Source organism: Fukomys damarensis, unplaced genomic scaffold (assembly GCF_012274545.1).
Source record: "Fukomys damarensis isolate Sample0158 unplaced genomic scaffold, DMR_v1.0_HiC HiC_scaffold_4, whole genome shotgun sequence".
Taxonomy (NCBI): domain Eukaryota; kingdom Metazoa; phylum Chordata; class Mammalia; order Rodentia; family Bathyergidae; genus Fukomys; species Fukomys damarensis.
The window spans coordinates 329159-341473 of NW_022900916.1; the positions used below are offsets into that span (position 1 = coordinate 329159).

The 12315-nt window shown below is 42.3% G+C and overlaps 1 protein-coding gene across 2 annotated transcripts in view; it reads right to left on the minus strand.

The window, feature by feature from the left end:
- Positions 1-12139, minus strand: part of Crot (carnitine O-octanoyltransferase) — a 33130-nt gene extending 20991 nt beyond the window's left edge. For both annotated transcript variants that reach the window (XM_019209410.2, XM_010636503.3), the window contains exons 1-5: positions 12064-12139; positions 8839-8972; positions 5095-5219; positions 3640-3821; positions 3355-3479 (exon numbers count right to left, since the gene is read on the minus strand). In XM_019209410.2, coding sequence (XP_019064955.1) covers positions 3355-3479; positions 3640-3821; positions 5095-5219; positions 8839-8953 — 547 coding nt within the window. In that variant the 5' untranslated portion in view covers positions 8954-8972; positions 12064-12139. The remainder of the gene's footprint in view (positions 1-3354; positions 3480-3639; positions 3822-5094; positions 5220-8838; positions 8973-12063) is intronic.
- Between the last annotated feature and the right edge of the window lie 176 nt (positions 12140-12315).

Sequence of the window (12315 nt, forward strand, 5' to 3'; positions counted from 1 at the left end):
GAAGCAGGGCTGAGCCGTGTCTTTGGAGGCTGGATCCCTCCTGGTTCCTCCCTTCTCTCCCTGCTTCCTGGCCGCTATGAGACAAGCACATTTCCCTGCCATGACTTCCACCATGACGTTTCTGTGTTGGAGACAGCTAACCACGGAGTGAATCTTCGAACTGTGACCAAAATTAAACGTTTCCTCCTGTAAGCTGTGGGTGTTGGAAAAGGAAAGGTGACCAACACAGGGGCACTCAGCACTGCTCAGCAACCCCGCCATCCGCAGTAAGCATGCTTTTCCCTTTTCCAATGATGACTATTCCAAACCTTTATTCGCAAAGCTTCCAGCACACTTCACTGAGGACAGGCCATGCACACACCCTCTTCATCTCCTACAACAAAACTAGCTCGTCTGTCTAAATGCGCTGTGGGCCTTCTGTATTCCCTCCCATCCCCTCTTCCTTTTCTCTAGCAAAGACCAACCCTTTCACTGCTTCTGCCTTTGACCCTCTAAGCTCTTCTTTTCTCAATAACTGGCTGATTATCTTCTCCTCTGCAAGATTATTCTCCTTCTCTCTACTGTATCATTCCTATAATACCTTCTTAACAAAAGTTTAAATCTCCTACTGCATATTAAGTTTTTTGGTTTTTGTTTTTTGCTAGCATTATTTGCAAATTTCACTTCACTCATTGACTTTTCTGTTCTGAATGGGCTCCCTTACCAGCTTTCACTGACACTGCACTTGAGCAGGGCAGCCACTTGCCACATCATGCTGACAAAGCCAATGATCAGTTTCACTGCCTTTGCCCTCTGCAGCACTGGATAGACCAACTCCTTCTCTGGAGTCCAGGAGAGGGCTTGTCTTTGTGTACATCTCACCTCCCTTGGTTTGCTTGGATGACTCCTCTGCTGAGTAGGCAAATACTGAATTGGTTTGTGGTAAGGATCAGTACTGGTTCTTCACTCATCTTTATTTGCACATTCCAAAGTGATCTTACATACTCGTAGGGTTGTACAAATAATCTCGATGCCTGCTAGTGATTAATCCTAATCTGTATTTGCAGTTCCAGTTTTGACTTCTCAGAATCCCAAACTTTATCTCCAACTGCCTACTTATTCTTCCACTTAAAGGTCTATCAGGCATTTCAAATTCAACATAGTCTAAGGGATCTCTCTCTCACTTTTCCTCCCCAAATGTTTCTCAATCTTTTCCACCTCATCAATCTACACATGATCCACAAATCTGCTAGGTCATTTGAACTCATGTGTCACCTACCCTATTTGTTAGCTGCTCAAGAAAAAAAATATTTTTTGAGTTAGCATCTCTCAATCTTGCCCAGGCTGACCTCAAATTCCCAGGATAATGCAATCCTTCTGCCTCAGTTTCTGGAGTAACTTGGACCATGGGTGCCGACTACCACGCTCAGCTACAAGCCAAATGTGTTAATGTCACCTCTGCTTCCTATTTTTCTCTATCTCCTGACAAATCTAAGACTAATTTTGCAACCCCAAACCCAACATATATCCAGGGTCTGACTAATTTCCAGCACCTCCACGCCACCACCTAGTACAAGCCACTATATAACTTACGCAGAGTGCTAAAACAACCTTCTAATTGATCTCATTGTCTCTAAACTTGTCTTACTTCTAAAACTCCACTCGCTAAACAGCAGGTAGAACAATCTTTTAGGAACCTTAGTCTGACCCCATCGCTCTCTTTCTCAAACACCCATCAACAACTCCACATCACCCTCCAAATAAAGGCCGAAAACCGCACTTTGGTTTATGAAGCACTCTGCGGTCCAGCTCTAGCTGCCCTTTCAGGCTGCCCCTCCCTCTGGCCTGCATGGCTCCACCTGTATGGTCCCGTGAATGTCCCAAATTCATTCCTGCCAGCGCATTCTGCCATCAACACACACCAGAAACAACAGCAAAACGGAGTGAAACACAAAGTGAAAGAACTGTGCAGGTTCATCTTGTTCGCATGCTCCAGAGGCGTCACTGGCTATCGCATCCAAAGCATAAACAGAGGTGTGCATCTTCTCGCGTTCTCCATGCAGCACTCACCAGTACCTCTGAGATTCTTCACGTTTACTCATTACCTTAGCTTTATCTCTGTCTTCGCCTCTTCCTAGAACCACAAGGCCAAGATGTATCAACCACGACAGCAACAGCCTATGCCACTGTATCAAAGAGCCCCCACTTTACACAGTAACTCAAATGAGTTACTTTAAGGAAGGATAATCTAAATAATAAAGACTGAATTCAAAACTAAGTCTACTGACAGCATTTTCTTAACTGACAAGCATATTTCCTTTCTTCGCTGGTCTTACTCCACCTCCTATCACCTTTCCATTCACAGCTGAGCATTAAACTCTGTGCCATAAACAAGACCATTTTCCTAATCTTTTCTTTTAGTTCGTTCATGTGCAACACTGAGGAAACCACATGGCTTGGAGGACATCAAGCATCTCCAGCCCCAGAGAGGTGTACACTGAGGAGCTGAGCAGTGTATGATAAACTCACACCACCTCGGACTATGACCCTGGCTGTCAGTAGAACTTTTAAAAATCTGATGGAAGAGAGACATTCATCCACAATTACACTCTACAGTAATTATAAGCTGTCATTAAATTCATAAAACATAGAAATTCTTGAAGTAGCCAGAAAGTAGCAGTTCCCATAGCAAAATTTTCCATTTCAAGATATGTTAGATTGGGATTAGCTCAGTGGATTTGCTGCCCGCCTTGCATGCCCAAGGGCCCAAGTTCGATCCCCAGTATCCAAAACAAACAATCAAACAAAAGCAAGATATATTAGGACACCAAGCAGAAAGCTCCAGAAACTGACAGTAAAAACAAAATTTGATGAATCAATCTACATTCATGTGCCCCCAAGAAGCATGACTCTAGCTTTCCCCCAAGTACAGAGAATAAAACATTCACAAGGAGAAAGGGGCATGACCAACACAGAGCAGCGAGCACTCGGGACAGGCAGACAGCAAGGAAGAGGGTGGAAAGGGAAGCACACAGACCACATGACTTGGGACCGCCTCAGCTCTGATTCACTATTCTACTCTGCCGCTGAGTACTGTGAAATCCCAAAAGATCTAACGCAAACATCCAGTCCATGCTGAGCCAATCACACTGCAGCTTACAGCACCGATTCCCATGTTTTTCCAGACTATCAGAATGGACCACACACGAGAGTCCGAGCAAGCCTCTGATTTGTCAAGATTGTAGGAAACATTCTTCAAAACTGTGTTCCACAGTGTCATAGTAGAATTCACAATGAGAATACCCACACCCCACATCCCAGGGACTTTACTAAAAAACAAAAAACAAAAACAAAAAAAACACTGTTTTTACTTACCAGTCCTGAAATAATTCATAATAAAATCTCTAGTAATTCCAGGAACCTTGCAGGTAGAAAACAGCATGCGGAACTGATTCATATCTAGAGGAGTATTTCCAACTTTATGAACAGGCATTTTTTCTCTGTTAAGAAAAGTTTTGAGCAAGAAGCCATTATGAAACTCATAAACCACACCATCACAACTGCACTATTCTTTCCCAAATAAATAAAGCAAGCTTCTCAACACTCTCCACCTGAGATGTCAGGTGAATCTATTACTAAATCCACATTAAGCGTCCTTACTTTCTCAATAGCTGCCAGTAGTTCAAGTTATGCCAAAGTATCATACTTCCTCTTTCTAACTGGACACCTTCCTTTGGAGGCCAGTGGTGCTCAAAATGGGGTGAAGGACCTGCAAAGTTGACATTCAGCTGTGACGGCATCCGAACATCCAGGTAGGCTACATTCAGCCACCACTCTTCCAGCTGAAAGAAAGCGTGCTTCTTAATGCCTGAAGGTGTAACTGCATAAAGAAAGCAAGCAAGCTACACTGCTTTTATTCAACATTCAAAAACACGTTTTCTTGTTTTAAATCATCACAGATATTTAAAGATGCTACTGTGATCCGATCCTATTCCTCCTCCCTCCCTCCCTTCCATAACTCTAAGGTCTTAAATATTTCTAAGGTCTTAAATATCACAGCTACCCACAAAATATTTAGGTGTTTCCTCAAAGTATATGTTGGTACAACAGACACTAATCTCTCATCTAATGATAACAGTTAAAGCATTATAATTATAAAAAAAAAACCTGAAACACTAAATCACAAATACAAAAACTTTGCAGTAGGCCTAAAGTTAATTTAGATTTTTCACAGACATTACTTCGTAAGTGTCCCTCTTTCATAATATGCAACAGAATTTCATGCCTAAGTAAGCAGTTCATGTTCAAATGAAGAAATTAATTTCATAAACTATAGTAATTCAGAAAAAGATATAAACAAAACAGATATAGGCAAAACAATAACTTCTTTATTTTTATACCACTTTAAATCATATAATACTCAAAATTGAGAAGAAATGTGAAAGTGGAAAATTGCATTATTTCATCATAGATATAAATGGCTCATTAAAAAGATCATAAAAACTTTCATGGCCAAAATGGTAACACAGTTACCATCACTACTTCTAGACCAAGTAATGCTTTTCAATTATGAAAATTCACCCTCTATTTCACGTACTACAGCAGTAAGAAAGTAGCTGACCGGAGATGCCCAAACATCACCACAGCAGCTTCCCCCAGCAGGAACACATGACAGCCGTAACCGTCTCCACCCCAGTCTGTAACAGCCCCTTTCTCCCAGGCAGTGTTTAAATATGTCCATGCCACCTAAATATTTTAGCATTTGGGGTTTCTTCAGGCTACCATCACCTGGATGAAACATTTCCCTCAAACATGGTCTTGGGTCACCTACATTAGAACCACACAGAGCAGGGGCTAAATATAGATTTTTAGCCCCGTGATCAGAACCACAGACCCCACGAATGTGCGCTTTATCTCCCTTCTCCTGGGGAAGACAGAGGCCCATGTACGCAGAACTCCCCAGGGCAGTGCTTCACTCTTTGGGATGATCACGATGACCATGATCACTGCAAGGACTTTGCAGCTATCATTTAGAAATGAGAGCTATGTATATTTTTAATTTTCTTCCTTGAAATAGCATCAATTTTTTAATTATAAGTATACTAAAATAAATACCCAATTTCTTTTTCCTTCTGCCCTTTGAAGTAATTTCTGCTGCAGTTTTCTTCCAATTCCATTTTTAAATTTTTTAACTATTTCTTCAGTTTTCTTATATTCTTCTTCATTTGCAAATGGCTTTACTATAAAGAAAAAGTGTGATAAAGTATTAATGTCAAGTATCATCAATCATCTCATTTTAATACATAAATCTTGCAACTCAGATATGTAAAACATAGTACTAAGTATTACCTGAGTACAACAGAGTTCATAACACAGTGACTGAAAAACAATGCAAACAGTGTAAAAAAACTAAATGAATATGATGTAATTTAATAATTTTATGAAATTATTTAAAAATCATGCTAGATGACAGTTAAAATTACAAGGTAAGATACTACCTACCTATTGGGCAAATAAATTCTACTCAACCACAAATTTAACCACATTATGTCAAGACACACACTATCAAATTAAGAAAGCCTATTTTACACCACAGTGTGTCTTACCTAAGGATGTACTTACTAAGTAATAAAGCCTGAATTTGAAACCAGGTCTCTTGACATCAATTTAGAGACAAAAGTATCTTTCTATCTATATTCAAATTAGAGTCCAATAGTTACATATGTAATGCAATTTGTGTGTGAATATAAGTTTAAATCCTACCCAGAGCCTCATGGCCAAAAAGGATCTCCTACCTAAATTCACCTCCACAACCAATAAAAGATACAAGGCCCCTAATCAATGAAAATCAAGATACAAAGTTAATTAGAAACCACAAAACATTACTATTTTCTTTTTCTTCGATATCTGAGTCTTCAAAATCTTATCTGGAAAATAATCTAAATTGTAGCATTCCATTTAAATTGCTGGAGCAGAGAAAGTACAAGCAAATTGAGTGCTTAAAAACTGGGAGTTATCAGAGAACTTTTAGAAAAAGCAATTAGAATTCTTGAAAGTAGGACACAAAAAAAGAAAAATAATTTTTAAAAATCAGAACACTTTCAGTTAAAAGTGAACCAAACACATTTATTTATCTCTATTCCTAGAAACCTGATACAATAACAGGAAAGTAATGAAAAAGAGAGAAATTCACAAGGACAAGGAAAAGTAAAAGCAAAGAAGACAGCAGTAAGTTAAACTACCACTTTAAAAATTGGAAACTGCTGGGGAAAACAGTGACTGGTTTTGCAGAACACAAATGCGACATGTGAGGCCTGGGAGAGGGAGAAGCAATGGGGAGGGGCACGTGATACAGTGAGCGAGCCGGTTCCCGGAACAGTACCCAAGAAAGGTCCAAGAGACAAGCACTGGGCGTCTGCAGTGGCGAGGGAGAGGAGGGCAGAAAAAGGAGCGCTGCAGGGAGTTTTGAGGTGCAGGCACCACCTCACCTACGCCTGCCCTGCAGATCTCACCTGCACCTAGAAAGCCAGGAGAACCTGGTGTTCAACAGACAAGACAGAACACACGGACTCCGGCCACGTGGAGGGGGCACAGTGACAGCCACCTGCTGCACTGCAGCTCTGCCCGTGAGAGCCCAGTACAGGAAACACCCAAAATGCCTGTGGGCTGAAGACTGGGGAGAAAACGTGGCACATCTACATCCACAGTGGAAAACGATCCAGCCAGAGAAGACTAACGAAACTGCGTATGCAACATGGATGGACTGGTGTTGTTAAGTGAAATAAGTCAGCACAGAAAGATGAAGACTGCCCGGTCACACTTCCTGCAGAATCTGAGCGTGAATCTTGCGGAGGGTAAGAATGATGTGCAGGTCCCACAGGCTGGAGAAAGGACATCGGAAGGACAGGTGGAAAGCTGAAGAGTGGGAGCACTAAGTCACAGTCAGGAGGGAGGGTGGGCCCTAGAGAACAATGACGCACTGCACATCTCAAAAGATGGAAGGAAGGGTTCTGAAGGTTTTCACCATAATGAAGTGATACATGTTTGGGACTACTGTTTAACCTAGTTTAAACATGACAATGTACACATGTATCAAAACATAACATTGCCCCCATTAACATACACAATTTTTGTGTTTTTATGTAGCAGTTTCAAAGTAATCTTTAATCGTAAAAAGTTACACTCTGAACAGTGTAGCTCCTTCAGCCCATCCCTCTTACTCAGTTCCCCAAAAACTAGCTTATGTCCTTCAGGCGGAAATAAGAGGATTCCTTTCTGGGAAAACTGATTAGTGCCAGAGAAAAGAGCATCAGGATGTGGGTGTTCCCTGGTGGGGTCAGCCTGTCTGCTGGTCAAGTCCAACCTGGCACACAGAGTCCTCAGTCAGCTTCTTAGGCTCTCACTCTGGAAGATTAAAGCATGAAGACCGAATGATATTTGAGGAATGCCTCATATGTGAGAGAGCGTAATAGACAAAAAGAGTGGTGACATCCAAGAACAAACAGATCGAAATGGCAAAGGCTCAGCCTGAGTCAAATAAGAACAGTGTTTGCCAAAGACCCTGTGTTAAAGGCTGGATCCCAGACCTGTGTAGGCGCTGCTTCAAAATCGAAGTGGCATCCCACATTTCATGGGGAACAAACAACACTTTCAAAATGCTTAAGAAGGGCCAGGGAATCACTGTGCCTGCCTTCCAAGTGCAAGGTCCTGAGTTGGATCCTCAGAGGAAAAAAAAAACAAAACAAGAAACAAAGACAAAATGCTTAAGAAAACTCATTTCCAATGCAGAATTCTACACTTAGCTAAACAATCAGGTAAACATGTTTTTTAGCTCTTACTTTCTTTCCCCCACTATCCTTTCTCAGGTTGTACTGAAGATAAAGCAAAACAAGAAAAGAAAACCAAGGAAGAAGACGGCACTGATGGAAACAGAGGCTCCAGCACAGGCAAGAGGGGACAAGAACTGCCAAGATGGTGGCACAGCAAAGTGTTTGATAGAAGCACCAAGGAGCTCAAGGAGGGACAACCTGAGCAGGGCAAGAGAGAGAGGAGGCCAAAGAAGACTCCACGAAGATGTGAAACACAGAAGAGTTTATGTACTTAAACACATTCAGGAACATTCACTGTGCTGAAATGTTTTGGAATAAACTCCTGAAAACAAAGTAAACTAAGCAAATGAAAAATGGGAAACAACAAAGGGTAATGGGGTAAATTGCATGTTCGCTTGTGAATAATGTAGAACCATAAACCCTGAGGGGTCAGATAAATGTGGATTAAAATCAGGTGAAACCCAGAATGAATTCCTACAACTGACAATTTAATCCCATAATGGTGATTTGTACAACTCTATTGAGAAAATGGGAAGGAAATGTGTGTCAGGCTGTACATACACTGGGGACAGGAGGGCTAGCACACTTAAGAGAGCTAAACCCATCTTTTTCTTTTCTTTTTTTCTTTTTTGGTACCAGGGATGGAACTCAGGTCCCTGGGCTTGCAAGGCTGGGCTTGCAAGGCAGGCGGCAGAACCACTGAGCTAAATCCCCAGCCCCTATATCTTTTTCAAGGAATTAATTTATAGTATTTACAAGTAAAAAACCCAAAGATTACAGTATAAGAAACTTACTTTAAACGTGGGGACAGACAATATAAGAAATAATCTGAAGGACCTCGCTTTTCCAGGAGACCCATTAATACCACCTGGCTTTCAAAAAATGGAAGAAATCATGTGAGAGGTTGGAGGTATTTTGGGTACTTTATCATTAGCCTAGAAGCAGCAGCAATTAGACCTTCATCAACTTAAATTGTCATATTTCCCAAGCTGCTAAAATTATTAAGGTGTATTAAAAATTATGAACATACCTGATGCTAGGTATTTTTTTAAGGATTCTTCAAGTGAAGGAACAGGCAGTGATGGAAGAGAATCCTGGTACTGAAATGTTCGTTCTTCAGTTGATTTAGCTAGCTGGTTTTCCATGGTATACCGCACAGGAAGACTAAAGGAAAAAGAGCCCTCACAACTTCAATCTCACACACATGTTCTTGCAGACACTAGGTTCAATACACTAAGCCAGCATTTAGGGATCACTCACCAGCCAAGACTTGGTCCTTCCCAGGTCTTACATAATTTACAAATTTTTCAGATAAAGAAAACAAAACAAAACAAAAAGTGTAGACTCCAAGTGTTAGAAGTCAGAGTGACCACTGAAACCAGCACAGTCACTGTTTACTGAGCACTGACCACGCTCAGGCACTGCAGTATGTTACCAAAAACACACCTTTACCTCCATCTCCAAGGTGATATTCTTGGCCATTTCACATTTGAAGGAAACAAACTCAGATTTTGTGATTTGCTTAAGAGGAAGTACCCAGAACTCAAACCATCAGTCAAGACTATATTCTTACCCTACACAAAAAGGCAACATGGTGCCACAGACTTGACAGGTAAGGGGGATGTGTCGTGCAGGAAAGGAGTACGACCTGCGGAGGACTTAGGAGACCAAGGGAAGAAGCACAGAAGAGCTGTACAACTGGAGAGTGACAGGTTACAGAACATATAACCATGCAGATGGACAGAGGTCTACTCAGCATGATTTCAAGTATTCCAAAGCAAACGTGAATATTTTCCACTCATGTATTTTCACTAAAAAATCAAACTAACCCAAAATATGGATAAGGTATAAGAATGCTAAATACAAGATGTCTCAAAAAGCATTTATAAATTAAATTATGCATTAACATAACTGAAAAAAATGAATGTTAATATTGAATAAGAATTTCTTGTCCTTATAGATGTTTCCTTTTAAATATTGTACTCACAGTTTACCAAACTAAGCAGTATCAAAAACAAAGGCATGGCAGAGGTGGTTTTTAGTTAAAAACTTTTTTCTCCCTTCCTAATCAGAACCAGGGTGTGGGGAGACATCCAACCCCCAGCTCTGTTTTTCTTAACCCCTCCAGAGCTGGCCTTGTGCTGTACGGATGGCTCCCCATCATGCAGCTTGGAAAGGGATGCACTCCGCCTCTTCCTTCTCCTCACTACGGCCCAGGAGTGTCAACATCTGAACAGCATCTGAGACCCACTTACAGAAGCTATCTGTTTACACTAGAATTGTGACACTACTCTGGACTCCAGATATATTTAACCCCAAAAATATGCTGCATGTACTGGCACACGTCTGTCACCCCAGCTACTTGAGGAGCTGAGGTAGGAGCACTGCTTAAGTCAGAAATTCAAGGTTAGCCTGAGTAACAGTAAAAACAAAGCAAAAAAACCTCCGCAAACCTAAAATCCCTCAATTTTTATTTTATTTATGCAAATGTATATTGACTTTTTTTGTCACAAAGAACTGTTTATAACACTAATATACAGACAATTCAAAAATGAAATGTAGAGCCGGGCATGGTGGCACACGCCTGTAATCCCAGCACTCAGGAGGCTGAAGCAGGAGGATTGCTGTGAGTTCGAGACCAGCCTGGGCTACATAGTGAGTTCCAGGTCAGTCTCAACTACATAGTGAGACCCTGTCTCAAAAAACCAAAAAGAAAGAAAGAAAGAAAAGAAATGCAACGACAATCTCACCACTCCCCAGCGTCTTCTGATACCTTCTAATGACACTGGATGCATTCCATCTTGAACATCCATAAATACGGCTTTGGACTTAATGGAAGTGTAGATCTGGGTCCAAATGCAGACTTCAGCCACCTTCTAGCCATTTGGCCATAGACAACTAACTGAATTTCCTTATCTTGAACAAAGTCATAAAACTGGCATCATCACAACTTTTAAAGCATCCGAAAGCACACTACAAAAATAATCCAGCTTGGGGCTGGGGATTTAGCTCAGTGGTGCCGCCGCCTGCCTTGCAAGCGCAAGGACCCAAGTTCGATCCCCGGTACTAAAAAAAAAAAAAAAATCCAGCTTGATTTAAACACCATATGGTATCTCTTATTCTAGGTAGAGCACAAACAGAATAATAAAGAATGGATAGAAGGAGACAGAGGATAGATCTGCAATAGGGAATTGGACTAAGGTAAAAAGAATGGGGGGTAAGTACAATAGAGATATGCCATGTATAGAAGCCCAATCATCTCAATGAACATAAACACCATATGCCATGACATTAGCTAAGATTAATAATAATGATAATCGGGATGCGGAATTGAGGGGTAGGGATTAAAAAACAAGTTGTATTGTGTACATGTACCCACTCCCCATGATGACTGTAAACTGCATATACTGAAAATATGTATTACAAAAATAATGCTAATTTAAAAAAAAATCCAGCTTGCAGCAGCCATATTAAGGCAGGCAGAATTTCTAAGAATGGCCTTCATCTACTCCCCAGAAGTTGTGAATACAATGCGACCCCTACTCCTGTGATCATCATCTACTTAGCAGATGTTGTCCAGCTAGATGCAATCTAATCACTCCACCACTCGGGAGAACAGATGCTACTGATGATGTTGAGACGCAGGTAGCCTTTGCAGGTAGCCTTCGCTGAAAGCCGGGGCTGAGGACGAGGAGGACCTTGTCCCGCAAGCGCCAGGAAGAAGTCTGCCCACAGGGCGAGAGCGCGAGGTAGGATTCTCGCCCTCCCAGAGCCCGGACCTGCAGAGTCTGTTCAGCTCTGAGAGCCTGTGCAGACTACCAGCTAAACTCAGCTTTGACATGATTAATCTGTGCTGTTTTCAGTGTTGGTTGCGCTAATTTGCTATGTAGCAACAAAAGACAGTGCATACATTAAGAAGCTACTCTCTACCTCCGTGCCACTTCATAGTCGCTAGGAAGCTAGGAGCAAGAGTACTAACTGCACACCCACTTTCGGGCTTAACTCATCAGAGGGAAACATTAAAAACAGGAACGTCCAGGTTCGTTAACACTTGTCTTGAATTCTCAACCACGAAGGTGGTTAAGTCACGCAATACACCGAACTAGCATTAAACTGACGGCCCCGTTTTGTTTTGTGGAACTAGGAATCGAACTCAGGACCTTGCGCTTGCCAGGCAGGCGTGGCGTCAGTGAACTACATCCCGGCCGGCGCTGTTGTAACAGAAAACCTCCCGGGCCACAGGGTGTCAACTCACAGAAGGTGGGGGAGACGAGGAACGGAGCGCCCAGACACCGAGGGGACTAGCAGCTCAGGGCCACGCGGAGCCTGCGGACACAACTGCCCGAGGCCGGAGATGAGAAGCGCCGAGGAGGGCCAGCCAACCAACTCCGCAGGACTCCGGAGAAGCTGGCGAGGCAGCCCGCCCGGCCCGACTTCGGGGTCCCGCCGGTCGGAACGAGCTCCGCGCCTCCCGCCACTCGGCCCCGGCGCTCCGGGCTCTCGGCTC